General features: G+C 42.4%; 1 protein-coding gene across 1 annotated transcript; it reads right to left on the bottom strand.

Annotated features, from left to right (window-relative positions):
• Positions 1 to 298: 298 nt before the first annotated feature.
• LOC125896749 (terminal nucleotidyltransferase 5A-like) lies at positions 299 to 6,397 on the bottom strand. Its single transcript, XM_049589599.1, has 2 exons — positions 5,273 to 6,397; positions 299 to 3,066 (listed from the first exon to the last, which is right to left on the bottom strand). The coding sequence occupies exons 1-2, from the start codon at positions 5,696 to 5,698 to the stop codon at positions 2,251 to 2,253; spliced, it is 1,242 nt and encodes a 413-aa protein (XP_049445556.1). The 5' UTR covers positions 5,699 to 6,397; the 3' UTR covers positions 299 to 2,250.
• Between the last annotated feature and the right edge of the window lie 12,405 nt (positions 6,398 to 18,802).

The raw sequence follows: 18,802 nt of genomic DNA on the forward strand, positions 1-18,802 counted from the left end.
CCTCCTCCAGGGAGTCCACCATGTTGTTCTACAGTAGCCCAGAACAGACAAACACCAGATGTGAGACCAGTTCAGTGTTTCGCAAGTCACATGAAAGTCTCAAGTCTTTGCACTGAAGTTCCCAGTCCAGTCCCAAGTCACATTAGGCAAGTCCTTAAATCTGCTAAACAAGTCAAAATGCACTCTTCACCAAATTTAACGCCATTTAACAACAAAGTAATAATTAAATTAATAATAATAATAATAATAATAATAATAATGATAATTAAATTCACAAAAATCATTATTTTTTATTTTGTATATATATATATATATATATATATAATACATATATTTGTGTCTGACTGAACTTAATCAGAAACAAATGTAATACTGACATGTACTTTTATAGCATAATAGCTATGATTTTTTGTATGTTTCCGTCCTGTATTGTTGTATTTAACTCATCTTTACCATTATCATTTTATTGGATTTAAAACATGCCAAAGGACTGCATTCGAAAATTAGCCAGCTGGCTAACACTGGCACATTTACAGAAATATTGAATAATGTGCGTTGTCCTTATGAGTAAAAGAAAAATCTCAGAATGGAAAAATGTTTTTAACTTTTTCTTTCCCCATTAGTTTGATGGAAAGAACCAAGTATCTTCAAGTCAAAAGGCTAAAGTCCAAGTGAAGTCACGAGTCACTGGTGTGAAGTGAGGTCACAAGTTACAAGTCTTTTTTGATTTTGCCCAGTCGAGTCTAAAGTCATCAAATTTGTGACTCAAGTCATGTGACTCGAGTCCAAACCCCTGCCAAACACTCATTTCAGATAGGGTCATTAACATTTTTGTGATGGCAAGAGTTGTTCTACACTTCTGTCACATGGGACATGTTTCAGTTCTGCTGCCTCCCTGCTACAGGCCACTAAATCCTTCACACTGGACCTTTAAGTAAGATTAAGTTTTATATTTGAAATCTGTCCATTAAAATGCATTTTGCATCTACCAAAGTGTACAAGAACACTTCAACATGTTGCTCACATGCATTTTGATATGGGCCTACATGTGATGAAACTGTAGTTTGAAATGCATTATGGGTAAAACCTTTACATATTCAAATACATTTTTTATGTAGGATTTCACCCCCCAACAGATAACTTCATTATCTCCTTGCTTTGATAAACAGCTTTTGGGTTTTCAAGTTGTGCACCTTATTTTGCAATCCAATAAAACTGCAGATAAGAGCAGATGATGAGATTATGTTGCTACTTCCTCTTTGGTAATCAGGATGTGTGTTCAGCGAGCAGGACCGCAGATAACAGCAGAGTCTCGAACTAAACATTGTCAAAATAAAAACAGTTGTTTGAAAGCCTCCCTCAGTGTAAGAGACCTCACTCAGCGTAGGTAACCTCTCTGTGCCATAGTACATTCATTATCACCTTGAAGATCAATGAGACAATTAGACGACTCAACTCTACGATAAAGAATCACAAAAATATCTTTTCCCTTTAGGCTCTTTCTAGGCACTTAAAGAAAATTATTCCTGTACAGAAATAAAGCATGCATTGTTCTGTTGTTTTTTTTGTTTTGTGTGTGTGTGTGTGTGTGTGTGTGTGTGTGTGTTTCAGAATTCAGATAACGTTGAGTATCAAAGTAGATCTTTGGATTTGTAAACAGTATCCAGTTCCTCATTTTGCATTGTCTGTGAAAAAGAGTCCTGTGCAAGCACATGGAAAAGGTCAGAAGGTTGCAGTTGTTGTTTGACCATAAATCAATACCTTCAGTACATCATGTGTGTCCTCCGTTACTCTCTGCGGCTGTGTGTGAGTTTGTTTTGGTTGTTAATGCGAAGAGGATGCCGATATCATACATGTTCATTACTTCAAATGTGAGTTCCTTAAAATATGATCATATCCAGGCTGTCGTCGACCTGATCGACGAGGGTCGATCAGGTCTTGATGTGAGAACCCTGTAAGTGAAAGGTCAGCTGCTCTTATTGGCGTCTCTCCCTGTGTGCTCAGCTCCTCCTGCTGTGACACTCTACCCCTGGGAGAAGCCTTTCTCTGGCCCACGGCCGTGATCCAACTTCCTTGTCCTCATTTCCCTTCCTTCCTTTATTCTCGTCTTTTATCTGTCTAATTTTGTCCCATGTTCTTCCTTCTCTCATTTCCCTCAATTTCCCATCTCAAGGAGAAGAGATAAAAAGGATCCATCCCTTTTAAGGAGGTTCCACCAGTTACACAAAAGCGCATGGACGTACAGAAAGGTTAGTTACAGGGCAACCAGGTGGCGTACATGGGATGGTGCTGAGGGGGGATGTACTGCTGAGGAGGGGAGGGAGGACAAGGGTACATAGGCTGAACCTGCGCTACGTAATAGTTGCTGAAGTTGCCATCTGAGACATAAGGAGCCGGCTGGTAGAAGCAGGTGACATTGGCGGCGTTGGGGATGGCGTTCTGTTCGGCCAGGACCCGCAGCGCCAGCGATGAAATGAGGCTGAGCGTCTGACGCCTCTCGTGGCCCATCAGGCACACCGTGCTCTCCTGCACCACCTCGTACAGCGTGGCCAGATAGTCGTACTTCCTGTCCTCCAGGTCTACAAAGTGATTCTGCAGGTAGGACTCGAGCTTCCTTCTCTGCTCGCTCACATCGGGAAAGTCTATGAAGAAGCGTGAGCACATGTAGCGCTGCAACAGCTTCATCTCAGCGTCTGAGGCTGCGCGGAAACCCCGCACCAGCAGGTGGCAGTACTTCAGCAAACCCCCACCTCGAATCTCCTCGGGACTTCTGGTGCAGATGAGGCGCTTGCGCAGGTGATCAAGGGCGGTGGGGAAGTCGCCATAGACACTCTCCCCGAGGATTGTGGGGTGGAAAGTGGCAGCCATGGGGTGCTCCGAGCACTCGTAGAAGAGAAGAAGGGAGTCCAGGCGGATCTGGAAGGAGTCCACGCTGAACTCAAACTGCCGTCTAAGAGAGTCCACGAACTTCAGCTCCACGTTCTTGCCGCGGTTGTTGGAGAGTGAAATGAGACTCCAGCGGTCTGAGTCGTTGCACACTTTCACCATCTTCTGCACGTAGGCCTCCTAAAACACACACGAATCAAACATTAGGTTCACCAAGTCTAATGTGTCTCGTTTGTGCAAGTTTTGAATCGACGACTGAAAAATGAAGTCAAGAAGTTAAAAATATTGGGCGTTTCCAGACCAAACACATCTGGGGACTCTCTGAGACGAACGACCCACTGGGCAGCTCCCCTGAGACCTTCATACCTCCACAGTCTGTTTTTGTGTTTGCATTCGCACTGCCAATAGAACACTGAAGTAACACACTGTAAGAGCGCCGATGGTTGATATAACACTGTCACCGGAATTGGAATTTGCAAAGTCGCACATATCGTACTTTCTCATTGTTTGTCAGCTAAGTTATTTTTTTGTGTTGACGTCTCATTAGCTCTTAATCTTGTTTGTAATAAAATATAGGGATGTCAAAAATTAACCATTAATCAGTTGACTGCAGAGAATATTTTTGACCCGTTACGCATCTCAGTCAAACGTTAATTTTGCTGACATCACTGCTGGTAATGTCTCAACCCAACAACGTTGCTGTGGGAACCTTGTGCCCACCCTCCAGTATCCCACCAATGTTACCCCAGTGAGTAAGTGACTAAGTTTTGAGGCACATGCCCCCTTTAGCATTGTTGATTGTAGTTGGCTCTATTAGCACCGTTAGCAGTGTCAGCATGGCTAGGGGTGCTAACATACTTAACAATGCTACAGTGGTTTTGTAGGGCACCAGCTAGGTTTGGGGTGGGAGCTAGCTAGCAGCGCCATTCACTTGACAATCAACGTCACTGCTGGTAATGTCCTGACCCAACAATGTTGCTGTGGAATCCTTGTACCCGCCCTCCAGTCTCCCCCTTGTCACCTGAATGAGTAAGCAGCTCAGTTTTGAGGCACAAGCCCCTTTTAGCATCGTTAACTATTGATAGCACCATTAGCAGTGTCAGCAAGGCTAGTGATGCTACCATAGTTAGCGATGCTAAAGGGGGATTTGGCTTGCTTAGAGCACAGAATATGCTAGGTCTGGCACTGGGTCCATTTGTTCATGTTTTCTGCCTTTTTTATGTTACCAACTGTTGTTTGTGTTTTGTGTTATTTATTGTTTACACAGCTAACTTTATTTTTTTTAAATTGCGTTACCGGTGCTGCACTGGTTGCATTTGACCAATCGATGTACACTTACATCACAAGCTAAAAAAGTCCACTAAACAGCATTCTCAGAACTACAAACACTCCTAGTCCTTAAGGTGCAGACACAGTAAAAAGGGGAATTCTTCAAACTAAGAGAAAGTCCCTGCGGTCCGAAAAGGCCTATTGTTGGAAATAATAGTTACACAAAGGTGGATACAGGTAGATATAACTTCCATATTCATACTCATAAATCAGAGAACACACATGCATGTAGTTAACAACACATAATAAACCGTCATAAAAACATGTGACTATATGTTTAAGTTAAAAAGGCTACTGGAACATAATCAGAACAAATAACAGGCTACAGTGGTGAGTGTCAGATTTTCTTTTTTCCAATCACACAGAGGCCTCTGCCTTTTCTCTGTCGAACCCACTAACTCCTCCTCCTCTTCTCTTTTCCTCCTTTCACAGCTGTAATATAGTGTTAGTTTTTTTGCACCAGTGCATCAAACTGTGTTATTCTTCTGAAAACACCATGTACCCGTGGTGATGTTTAAAAATGATTAATCTTACGCGGAGATCATCTGGATTAAAAAAAACTGCTTTAGTTTGGCTTCAACAGCCGGACATTAATGTTATTTGCAGCTGATAAAAATCTTGGATTCAGTCTGTTAGTCATGATGTTTTGCTGATCACATCTGTTGGTGGGCCATTAGTAGCCTGGGTAGTCCTCTGTATCCAGGTAACTGAGGGCCGACTTATTAATGTGGATCCGACTCCAATTGGATTAGACAGAATCCTCTTTGAATTGGAAACCAACCTTTTTACTATTTGAAGGCTCATATCTCTGTGAAGGCTGAGTGTATTCAGGGCAGATCTCAATAATACTGTTTTTGCGAGATTTATTTACATTTAAAGTGCATTTGCAGACAGAAAGCGTGTGCATGACTGGGAAACACATCAATTCAGCAGTGTGTGGTGTGTAACTAAATGTGTATGGAAGTAAAGATGTGCACTATGGTTTTTTTTGTCAGGTTAAGTTTGAAAATTAAAAGATAAAATCATATGAGTTGTAAGATATAAGTCCATACATTACCTTTAAGGTCACTGGTGTGATCTTTTCTTTATTCACTCCCTCGGGCAAGAAGTCCAGCAGAGAGTCCAGCACTATATCTTTGACTATCTGAAACTCCATCTCTCCCTTCAGCTCGGCGCAGAATATCAAGTCCAGATCTTTCCACCCCAGCCCGCTGTCCTCGTGCAGGACGTAGCTGGCCGCGGAGCCGTTCAGTCGCACCTCCCGGACATGTATCCGCTTCTCCTCCATGCGGCTCCGGACCACCTTCACGATGTCCCGCGGCTTCACCTCCAGAGTGGGGAAGCTCCAGCGGCCGTGGATGGGGATGGAGCCGGTGAGGATGGTGTCCAGCCGCTGCACTTGCTCCCAGTTGAGCACGCTGAGGTTGATGCTCTCCCCGTCCGAGCAGCTGTCGGCCGCCGCACACTCAACACTCTCGTCCATGTTGAGAAGAGGTAGACAGAAGGATGTAAACGGTAAAACTTTCCACTAACTCCTGCTGGAGCAGTGGCATAAGTCAGCTGCAACTTTGTGAAGAATTAAACGTTCAGAGCTGATGGCGATCATAACAACGAGATGCTGGACGGCCGAGCGTCTCTACGCATGACGGAAAGAACTAACTGGGCGGTGTTATGCCTGTCCTACTTCTTACATAAAGTCTGCAGCCCAGACAAATTCAATTCATGAGCTTTCCAGCCGTAAGGCTTAGTCACTGTCCAGCATCTGCTGCCCCGCTGCGCGTTTCGCTCCGCTCCGTCGCCAAACTCTGGAAACCAGACATCCACTGTAAAGAAAATGAAACGACTCTTCTTCACTTTGTCAGCTTCTCACCACGTCCCGGAGGCTCACTGACGCATCCATCGCGGCCGAGCAAACGTCTCATCCACCGCACAAGTTTTACTTCTGTCTTCTTTGACTGACTTTTACGCACAGATTATCGCGCGTCCCCGCTGCGCAACAACTTTACGCATTCGTTTTTTAAGACGGCTACACCTCTCCACTGCACACCTACTTTCACAAAGTGGTGTTCGGCTGCTTTTCCTTTACATTTTGGCCGTTTGTTGCTCGTTGGTACTGCGTGACACCACAGAGGTCCCACTCCACAGCTGCTGGAGAAGTTGTGAACAAAGTGCTTCCCGTCTGAGAGGCGTGGGGGCGGGTCGCGTTGATTGACAACCCACACCTACTAATAGCTACCGCCGCTTCCCATGGTTACTTTGAGTGGCTGCAAGACCGGAGACTGAGGCGTGTCTGGGGAATGGGCGTAACGAGAGAGGAGAAGGAGACAGATTGGACACTGACCCCCTCATCAAAAACTTTTCTCGCTTTGAATCGGTTTCTCGGCTCTCCTTCTCTGGAGATGCCAAGGAAGCAGACACCCCATCACTGCCCTGCAATTAGCATCATCAATAAGGGCACTGTTCACACTTCAATATTATTCAATTTGACTTTTATCTGGTACAATTATGATCCAAATAGTTGCTGCACAAGTTTCCCTTTCCCAAATAGCGTGCACAGTCACATATAATAAAACTCACTCTGGATGACAGCAAAGTGTAAATCATATCTTATATTACAGCTCCTCAGGAGTCTGATCATTCACAGGTGAGGCTGGTTACACACACACACACACACACACACACACACACGCCCTCTAGAGGTGGTTTTTCACCCTCTATCATTGGCCCTGCAGGCATTTGTGAGCCCCAGCACACAGTTACTTCACACACTTGAAACTAAATTGCAGACTGGTTTATCACCAGTATGTAAAGTTGAATTAATGAACAATTCAATGAAAAATATCTGTCTTTAGTGCGTGTTTGTGATGGACACCTCTGACATGTAGGGTGTGAGCCGTCTGTCAGTATGTAGGCTATAGGCCACGTCGTCTCTGCTGGTCAGTTGTCATGAAGAATCTATCAGTGCAGAGCTTGGCGCGGAGACCTGCGTCACTGCAGACGAGCCCATAAACCAGCTTACCGCAGATTACCCTGTATGTGCACACATTCACACAGAGACATGCAGGCATGCGCACATATACGCGTATGTGCACGCTTACACCTCTGCAGATAATGCTTGTGCCACTTTGTGGTGTTATTACTACAGCTCTGTGCATCATAAAACACTGACAAACACACACTGTGCATACTTTAACATGCAGTAGTTTAAAACGTGTGATACCTGAAAATGTCTGTATCTGATAACACTTGATCTGCCAAGCACTCCAGCCATATGGGCATAGATATGACATGCAATAGTCTATGTCTTTTAAAATAAGGTCAAATTTACTGAGATAAAAAGCTGTGTTTATCTATTCAGTGAAGTGCATGGGTGTCGTTTTCACTTCTTTTTTTTATCGAGTCGTACTGGGAAAATGGAGAGCACAGCAGTAAGTATGAGATAAACAAAGATCACTATCACAGTTCTATATGTAACTTCTTTTAAAAAGATTATTTCATGGGGGTTTGTCTTTAATGACAGGATAGGGTTTTTTTTGGTGTGAGGGCGAATGACATGCAGCACGGGGCTGTGGGCTGGAATCAAACCTGAAGCCACTGAAGCAAGGACACTGCCTTTGTACATGGCGTGTCCATCCTACTTACTGAGCCACTGGGTGCCCCATGCATGTAAATTTTAACATGCATTGAGTTTGTTTTATTGCCAATAGGTGAACAGGTTGTAATGTTTCTGGGAAAATCAAAAGGATGTGACATAATGTGCATTCTGTGCCTTACATCTCCTCAGCTCCACCACAGACCTAAGTGTGCAACCGCAGCTAACATTAGCTACGAAATGGAGTCCGCCACTGTCAACAATCGACCAGCACTCACCACAATGCGGAGTCAACAAATGTTGTGTGATGTGAAGACAGACCTTCACGTCATGCCATGTAGCAGCAGGAATGTGCAGTGTTCGAATTCAGCCCGAGCAAGGCCAAGGGTCAGATGACTGGGCCACACTGCCTGCATACTAAACCACTGTGGCTCACATGCATGGGGGTGTTCACACTGATAGCGTTGCTGCTGCGGCGCTGCTGCTATGAGTACTGTATTTCTTTAAGATAATTTTTTGGGGGGATTTTTGCCTTTTTTTGATAGGACAGTCTAAGCATGAGAGAGGTGGGGATGACATACAGGGCTGCCAGCTGGAATCAAACCCACTGCCTTCATATATGGGATGCCTGCTCTACCCACTAAGCCACCGGGTGCCCCATAATTACTCTATTTCCACAGTTAAAAGCCAATACTTCACAAATTTATGGGGTCATGTAAGCCACTGCATTGTCAACAACACAGTCCTGCAATAATTCAGCCTTGTGTTAACAAATGAAGTTATTCTGTTGACAGAAACATTGTCGGATGGCTTTTCATTTGAACAGAAAAACGGGAAGTGTTGAGTTAAAAAGAAATATTTTTATTTTTTTCATGTCTGTGACGGATTAAAACATTGAAACTGTAGTAAAAGGTGGCGTTATGTCAGTGTGATCATCAAAAGGCCATTTTCACTGTCTATTTTCTGAGAACTGTGTGTGTAACATGGAAAAAATGGGTGAGCCTCCGACTCTTTAGGTGCTCTAAAGCTGAGCAGGAGGAGGACCATGTCTGAGCACTAAAGCTTACATGGGCAGTGTGGCTGCTCTAACCTGTGAACATGGATGCCGGGACAGCCTCTATCTCTATCACTCTCAGCTACAGGGTGGGAAGACAAGCAACAGGATGCTGACTGCAGTTTGCTTAACTATCTCAGAGAGTGGTCTAACTATTAACACTACTAATAACACACAGAACCTTTAAGGAAAAAATAAAATGACTTAATTGCAATGCTAAACCGGAAACTTTACAAACCAAGTCACAGACAATTTTGTAGCACCACTTCCAGAGTGAGGACAAAGTAGCTCTGTTGTCTGAAAGAAGGCAGCAGGTCAGTCACACTCTGCACTTTCTCCATTCACCAACGGGCTCGATGTCAGGCTTACTGCTGAGGATGCTTACCATGAAGCTGCTACTTACCTGACCTCTGACTTGTCAAGTGGATGACACTGGCTTGGTTTCCAATGTCTGACGACATCAGAGGATTGGCAAGGGGATTTCAGACAGACCCCTTGTCGGACTGCCAAAACAGTCACTACATACAGGAACAAATGTGTGTGTGTTAGTTTGTGTAATCTGTATCAGCCAAATGTGTGTATATCCCTCTTTGGGCTCAGAGACGTGGCAGTAAATGAACTTCAGTCAGACCCACACATCATTTGATCGATGGCTACCTGCTTTCTGATCACTTGTAACGTATCTCCTTCACCCGTCTTTTTCTACCAATCCCTTCTTCCCTCCCTCTATCCTATCCCACTCTTCTTCTTTTGCAGCTTGTCGTCTTTTCCACCATTCCCACACGCAGAAGTTCATTACGAGATTACAGTGAGCCCGTTAGCTGAACGTGCCTCCTTTCTCCTCCCTCCTTCCCTTTCCCACCTCAGTCTCTTAGCACCAGCTACTATTTTTACTCTTTTGTCTGGATTTCCATTAGGCGGGTCCATGACCCAACGTGCACTCTTTACTTGGGACATCTAACAAGTACTTCTCTCCTCTTCTGTACCAGTACAGTCTGGGAAGTAAAATAAGTCTTTACAATCATCTTTTGTTTGCACTGGTAGAGGCTAACTTGTCCCACAAGATTATAAAGCCAAACCCTGTTCTTTTTTCCTAAATCTAACCACATGTTAGTTGTTGAAGGATAAAACGTCAATTTGCGGTGTTTTTCTTTTTTTATTTTTTGGACGGAGTGCTTTTATTTTGAAAGAGACTGTATGCAAACAGTAAATTTCCTGTGAAAACAGAAATGTATTTTGAAAGAAGACAATGCATGTAACAGGCAGAACTTGACACGGTGTCCCAGAACGTCAACAACCAACACACCCAGGGTACCTTGCATGTCGTATGTGGACGTGGAAAGTCCATGACCAAACATCGATATGTGACGAGGTCGGAGTGAGAATGGTTAGTTTAATATTAAATTATGTGTTTTAGTGCATTGTTGAACGTCAGTGTTTGGCTTTAACGTTGAGTAAGTAAACATGAACAGGGCGTTGTTTTTTTTCAAGGGAAGGTTTAACTGCTCTTTATGGAAACTAGAATTATTGCCTCCTGGTTGTTTGCCTCTGCCGACCAGTCAAGTTGGGGTTTACTTCTACTTATGCCAAGACTCATATAATACACTGTGTGTAGTGAAGACTTTGAAAGAATTTTTTTTTGGAGCAACATGAATGCTCACACACATCTTCAACCCAGCAGCACTGAGGGTCTTTACGATCACTGCAGCTTCAAGATTAGTGTCACCAATTCTAACGAAATGTCTCCCCTTCTGTTCCTGAGATATGACGTCGAATATTGGCCAGAAAAGTGTTTTTGCAGAACGTTATGATGTCACAGTGAAGTTGACCTTTGACCTTTTGGATATAAAATATCATAATTCCAACTTTGTCATAATTAGCGTATGAATTCTTGAGTTATGGCCAAAAACATGTTTTGTTTTGACCTTAAACCACCAAAATCTAGGGCAAATACAGTCTCAAAAAACGTGTGCACTGTTTTGCTGTGCTCTCATGGTTGAACTAAATGTTTCTTTGAAACTTTGAGGTGTTTTCTCTTCTTTGGTGAGTGTGTCAGAGGTGTTTCCCAATTAGCAGCGTCATACAGTATATATGGATAAATGTCTAGACCATGGGTAGGCAACAAGTGGTTCTGGTGCCGCATGCAGCTCTTTAGTCCTTCTCCAGTGTCTCCTGTGGCTTTGACCCAAAATTACATGGAAATGAATAACAATTATTTCTAACATTCTAATTTTCATTTATCATTGTTGTAGGCTGAAAGTGATTCTTACATTTTCCGGTTGTCAAAATGTGTAGCCTTACACCCGATTTTAAAAATGTTAAAATGAGCTAAAGCTAAAATGAGTGCCATATGTTAACAGCCTGGTGCTTTTTCATAAATTTAGGTGAACCTCAATAGCGGGGCTAGTTGTGAGTCTCCTCAGCAAGGCTAGCTACGGATTCCAAATCCCAAAAGAAAAAGTCTCCGAGGAAAATCAAGAATTTAATAGTGCTCGGACAGATTTGTTTGCTTTCAAAACCAAAGCTGCAATGTTTAAAGTACCAAATAATCATAAATAGTCCACTGGAGAGTAACAAGTTGAGGTACAACATATTAATGAATGCTTATTTAGACCTATTATAATGATAATAGGCTTATTTAGATTTAATAGACTGTGTTACCTTTATTGTAAGGGACAAATATGTATTGCAGCTCCAGACAGATAAAAAAAAAAAAAGAAGCCCAAAATGGCTCTTTTGGTATTAAAGGTTGCCGACCCCTTGGCTAGCAGATCTTTACTTAGTGTGCATATATTTTTATTTCCCATGCCAATAAAGCCGCTTTAAATTGAACTGAATCAAACCCTGCCGTATCAAAAGGCAGTTTGTCTGCACAACACAACAGGATGTTCAATGCACAACCGTCTCTGTTTTGTCAGGGCCAAACGCAGCTCTTATCAGTCCATCGTAGAGTCCAAGTGGACTCTACGATAGATGGATAATTTACAAGGATGGGAAGTGTGGACGAAAATTCAATGCCTCAGGCCACGGCTACGCCCACGCAGAGGCATAAAAGGAATCCTTTTCATCTTTGCCAGGTTGCTGCTGTTGTCTTGCAAACAAAGTGGCTAGTTGCGATTAGGAACAAAATCATCAGCCTTTGGTCAGCTGGGACACGCAGTGGTAGTACAGACAGTTTTAACATAAGTACAGCTGGATATCTGTCTTTTCTCACTTCTTCTTTTGACCTGCTGTCTTTTAGTTTTCTTTTCCCAGTCTCATGCCCTCCTCCCATATCTACCTCCTTTAACGGGAACAAAAAACTTTTTTTAACTTCCTACTTCACGATCTCTCACATTGATCTTTTTTTCAGGTTATACTTGAATTCTTATCTGTCTTGTGTTATCTAGTTTCGCTGTGAGAGCTGTTGTGTTGAAACAGGGGTTGCAGAAATAATCATATTTACTCCGGCTCATGCTGGGTGTCTTACACCAACTTCTGAAGTTAATGAGAACTTACACTTTAGTTCAAGTAATGACTCAACTGAAAGCAGTTACAGACCTTCCTGTTCCTGCTACTATGCAATAAATATTAGTCCACTGCCCTCTGACACATAAACAAGTAGTGGTAAAAGTAAAAGTAAACAAGCACCTGGTTATTAAATTTCTAAAAGTACAAGTTACTGTCTGTGCAGGTCAGTGCAAAACAATGAAAAAACAGAATTATTCAAACACATAAGGGCAGCCTACACAACTGAGATATGAATAATCTTTCTCCCCATCTTCCTCTCTACACTCTCTTCCTTATCATTACACTATAGACACCATCAATGTTGCACTTGAAAAATTAGCATAACCAACATTAACTAGCTAACTACATCTTCACTTACAGTGTGCAGGCCAGCCATTAGGAAATATGGGCAGGGGAACATTTTCCAAAGTGGGCAACCTCACACACATCAGGGCCCGTGAATATAATCCAGTTCATTATATTTCCACATGTATTTGGCATCTACTGAGTGTTGACTTATTTTTCTTATTCCGAAAGGCAGAGGAAGTCACATGTGTGTCCTAGGCAAAAAAAGCCCTTCCATAAATGATAAGAAAAAAACAACATTTGATTCTACCTCTTCGTTTAATTTCTACCAACACAGCGAGACAGTACTAACACATCCCAACTTTTCAGCAACTTCTTTTTACCATTAAGCACGAGGCCCTCACTCTCTTGTGTATCACTCATACCTGTCCCCACAAAACAAGGGCAGGTAGGAACCAATCATAACCAAGGGAACACAATGACTCAAATGAAGCAATACACAAAGTACTATAAATGAAAATGAAATAATTTCCCAGTATTTCAATAATGTTGAATCTGTTACCACTTAAGTATAAATAACGCGCCCATTAATAAATGACTCAATAATGTAAGTGATAAAAATAACCCAAAAATATAATGTGTGCAGTAATTATTGTTACTGTATGAAATCATACGATCAAATCCTGAGTGAACAAATAATTTGTTTTCATAATTCATTCAATCTTGAGGCTACTTTAATTAAATATTGGTCAAACTGTGGGCAGCACTGACACAGTGTAAAGACTATATGGCTGTCAACTTGCAGTTTTATAGTTATAGTTTAGGGACCACGGCATGCAGAAATATTTAAATACACCATTTTGAAAAATGCCAAAAGTATAGGGTGTAAGGGGTGGAAGTATAAGATGGTACGCTGAAATGTGTTTTAATGAAAATACACTTAATCATCATGTAAATGCATATAAATTGTATTGTCAGTGATATAGGTCAGTGAGTAAAATGTTGCACTTTATCCCATTAAAAAGTCAATCAGAGACTTTTCGTAGGTCCTCCCTTGGCCTTGGGTCACGGTCATCTACACCCTTTGACAGCGAAGTTAGCTATGGTTAGCCAGCAGCAAACTGGTACCATGGTGGACAACTTTACAGCTCTGTGCATTTCATCTGTCCAAAAGTGCACAGCTCTGGATGTAGATTTCACCATGTTGTTAGCAGTTTACTCTTCTGTTACGCATTTAATGCTTTCGACTCCCAGGTCAAAGCTCGGGGTGGAAACTGTGGAGCATGCTCAGAGCGCCTCGGCCAGTTTGGGTCCGATTGACTGTACACATGCAGGAGTAATTAGACTGTGTTTGTCCGCTTTTGAGAAATTCGATTTAGTACGATTTCAGTTGCACTAACATGTTTACTTGGATTTTAAAAGTCTGCTTTAGTCGGACAAATACAATAAATCGATTTTCTCTAATGTCATGTAAACATACTATGTGACATCTTACTCCAATGCAGGGTTTCCCCCTGAAAAGTTGTTAGGTCCAGTGGCAAGAATCATTTGATGGTGCCTGGCATGGACCGGCAGACAAGTATTTCTTAGACACTTAGTTTTGATTTTAATGTAAACAATGCCGCAAAGTTAAATTAAATAAGTTTTCATGTGTAAAACGTGGAATTTGGTGTCACATACATATGAATTATGACACAGATTAGGTGTGTATTCAAGAGAGACTGACACAGGGGGACTAAAAATGATTTTACACAGGGCCCCCACAAAAAGCTAGAAACAGCCCTGCTAGCTGGTGTGTGGTGACGTTAACATTAATACCAGCAAGCTTACCTCACTGACGTGAGTTGAATTCTTGGAGCTCGGACATTTGGAGGGAGCTTGGAGTAGAGCCGCTGCTCCTTCGCGTCAGTTGAGGTGGTTCAGGCATCTGATCAGGATCCTCCTGGGCGCCTACTGTTAGAGGTGTTTCAGGCACGTCCCACTGGTAGGAGGCCCTGGGGCAGACCCAGAACACACTGGAGGGACTACATATGTCATCTGGCCTGGGAACACCTTGGGGTCCCCCAGGAGGAGCTGGAAAGTGTTGCTGGGGTGCTTTGCTTGGCCTGCTGCCCCCATGACCTGGGCCTGGATAAGTGGCTGAAAATAGACCAATAGATAGTTGTAACAAAGGTATAGAAGACAAATTCAGTGAAATCAAAAGTAGATTACTGGCTCAAAAATATACCCGTAACAGGTCACCACCCACCCCTGCACATATTCAGTAGATGCAAAGCACATTATGTAGCACTGACACTTAATGCAGGCACTGACGAACCTCAGCAGTATTTCCACTCAGTTTTAACCCTGACCTCAGTGAGAAACCTTTGCTGAGTAGTAGTGTAAGCCCCCACTAAACTCTTCCACAGCCGCTAATGAGATTCACTGGCGTGCCCTGCACTGTAAGCCATGCTGCGGTGCTGCAACAAGCCACTCCGTGTGTGAGTATATTAATGACACATATGACGTGTATGAACATCGTGTTGAAAAGAAGACTGAAGAGTGAAGTTGACATTAAGAGGCAGGGTTTCATATCACATTTCTTCATCAGAAAGTAAGAAGTTGGTTAGAGGTTACAGGACCACACACACTTTTGCAAACATTCTGTCTTCAACTTTAACTTGTGCAAGATGTTGTTTTCAAGTTTATCACCAATAAACAATTGTTCGACATTGTTCACACACACACACACAGATGTGTATTGCTTGAGCAAAAATACACATATTGTCTATGTGGTGATGTTTATCAAAGTATTACAATGCAACATCATAAAATAAAGAGGTTTACAATTTGTGCATCATTAAGTATTCCCATAGTGGATATTAATTTGTTTAAAGAAAAACCTGTGAACTGAACTGAACTCAGAGTTTTAATGCAGCCTCAGAGATTCGTGCAGTCCCCCAGCCAATACATTTCCCCATTTTGTTAAAAGACTGTTCTGCTTTCCTGACCTGTAATGAGTGAGGGCAGCAAACTGCTGAGACAGAATAAACAGGAAGAGAATCGCTTTATCTGTGACTCAGCTTCCTGTGCGATACTGTGGTTGGAGATGTCAAGACCACACTGATATTGTGTGCCCTATGTGTCCCATGTAAATACACACATGCAGAGACACACATGCACAAACAACCATCATGAGTCAACTCCCGGGGCTCAGCTGGGACCAAAAGTGAGTTTTATGGGCAGTTTGTACACCAGGGGGTCCCAACCTCGGGGTTGGGGGCCCCCCACAAGTGGTCATGAATCTGAAGGGCCCGGAAATTATTAACAGGAAGGAAAGAAAAATTCTGCACCACAAATGTCTGTCCTTCTTCATAGATATCTGTGTTTCCACTTATGAATGACTTAGGGACTGTTCTTTACTTATCAGGGGAAGGGGGCAGCTGGGGTGTGGCTTTTCTATCTGACTGTTCCTGAAGCGACAAATATTTTTCCTTGAGCCTCCCTAAGTGACAAACCCACCAACCCAACCCCTGAACGCTGCCACAATGCTACCCTGAGACCAAATGTAGCAATAACACACTTAATAATTCATTATACATGAAGACGTGATTCCCATTACCCTTATCCTAACCTTACCCTCCTCTCTTTTAACATAAATCTTTACAGCTAACATAAGCTAATCACTAGTTATCATTAGCATAAGTAACATGATGTAGCCTTCCCATTACCCTTATCCTAACCACCTCTCTTTTAACGTCATACTTCATAGCTAGCTAATTAGCTAACTAAGCAATTTTATCAGCTGCTCCCGGGCCAAAGAGTGAAGGGGGCTGATTGTGGACTGACAGGTAGCGTACAGGGCGGGTCACATAGCTGCTCCAGCTGCAGTTAAACCTACTCAGTTAGATTTGGTTATGTTTCGAGATGAAAATGTTCAATACTCTGACAATAGTGTGTTTTTTTGGAGTGTTTGGCTACAATACAATTTGTAATGTGGACGATTTTTAAAACCTGCCGACAAGTTTTGGCATTCAAGATGATATTTAAAATAAATAGAAAGTACAACTGTGAAGTGAGGGTTCGATGTGTCGTGGTTGGGTCACTCTTGTTGAAAGTACACAGCAGGATGGTGATGGATATTCTCTTAAGCAGCACTTTACTATTCTCCCCACGTAGCAGCTGTTTACACAATGTAAAATACCATAGGCTTGTGCTAAAAAAATATTAGCATGTTGTATTTGTGGGGAAAATGTGTCCAGCAAAAGACAAGTGTTTGTCTGTGAATACTGCAAGTTATAGTGAAGCCAATTTGTGTACTTGTGTTGGAAATTGTTGCTAACAAACCATGCTTAATGTGTGTTTAATGTGTGTTTTGAATCAACTAAACTTTACAGCACTTCACAGAAACCCCACTGCCAACTAGTGTTTTGGAAGTGTAACTGCAGAGCGACACAGACACACCACCGCACAAGTATAGATGCTCAGAACGTCCTTGGCCAGAGCATGCAAACACTGGGAGGGTGCATGAATATATAATACATCCCCATAATCAAATGCAGTCATGAATATAGCAGAGACTAGTCTTTTTTTTTTGGCCGAGAAAGAGAAGCAGTTCCTATTTATAAAAACAAAAACCTAGTTTCAGCCTCTCCCGTCTGCAACACCCCCTCTCCCCTTGTAAGTAATTAACAGTCCCTTACTGTTTCAGGCATTTCAAGACTTTTAAAAATTACTGAAACAAAATAAGAAAATATTTTAGGCAAGATTATCAGCCAGGCGACATGGGCTCCTGAAATCCAAGGTCTCAAAAGCTTTAGGTTTATTGGTGTCCCAAATTAATAATGATAAAAAAAAGCTTAGGAGTATGTACCTTGTTTGTTGTATCTTGTTTCAAAAAGGTCTCCTGTTTCATTATTTGAGTTTCGTGAAGGTTGCAAATTCTTAAGTTAACATATTTTGAATTAGATTTACTGCACAAAAAATATAACTCCAGGTATTCTTCTTACTGAGCAGACCCAGAAATAAAATGACAAGTGATTAGAATTAATTGTAGATTGTTTGTACTATTTCTAAATAACGTTCAACAAAAAACTAATCTGAGGGAGATTCACTTTCATCTCACTTTTCATACATCACTCTTCCAGTTTCATGGACAAACTGGAAAACCCCCGACTGGTCTCCACAAAGGTCACACAGCATGAAGGTGCTACGCTGCCATCTGCTGGACTTCAGCAAACACCCCTTAATGTACTGATTAAACTACAGACACACTGACTGTGTTGAAACCTCCCCTGACGTCTCACTGGATGGCGCTCTTTTCATACTGCTCACACAGTCGCTCATTATACACACGTCTGTGTTTCCCACACTCCAGACTGCACAGAAATGTTAGCACATGTATTTGTACAGCTGTGTTGGGTAAACATGTCGTCCCAGAGCCAAGTTAGGTCATTTTATCCTTTAATGCGGTGTATTATGATTCTGGTATTAAAAGCTGAATGAGTGAAATGAGCTAATGAAATACATGCAACTATGACAAAATAACCCCAATCAGTCATCAATCATTTACAGCATCTCCGTCTGTCCTCACGTGTATCATATATATGTGTGTGTGTGTGTGTGTGTGTGTGTGTGTGTGGAGTGAGACGCAGCTTGTTTTGTTTAAATACTGCTGATGTTACAGATGGTGCAGGTACAGTATCTCCTGTGGGAAAGTCTTAGGCTGCATGGCTGATTTGAATGTTTCTCAGTGATTCAATGTTATTTTCTGCAGTGTTTTGTTGTTGTTGAGACCTGTGTCAGCGTTATTATGCAGCCAAGGCAACAGCTCTCAGCTCTGTCTGTTCCTCGCCTGTGAGTCGGATAATTCGATAGACTGGTGCAGCAGAGGCGAATGCTTAGGCTCAGCTTTGTTTTGACTCTGCAGAATGATTTATGGCGATGCAAAAAGTAGAAACTAACGCCTTTGAGGTAACGGCCAACGTTGTGTGCGCACATTTCTGAGACCTCTGTAATGGTTGCCGTTTACTGACATCATCTCACAGTCCATATCTTCTGCATCTGCACTTGTAAACAGGGTGAGGGATGACACTGTGCTTCCTCATCTGCAACCTGTTAGTTACCAGTGTGAGCGACTCCAGTCGTATGACATGTTGAACTGGCAC

The sequence above is a fragment of the Epinephelus fuscoguttatus genome, linkage group LG11, assembly GCF_011397635.1.
Source record: "Epinephelus fuscoguttatus linkage group LG11, E.fuscoguttatus.final_Chr_v1".
Classification (NCBI taxonomy): domain Eukaryota; kingdom Metazoa; phylum Chordata; class Actinopteri; order Perciformes; family Serranidae; genus Epinephelus; species Epinephelus fuscoguttatus.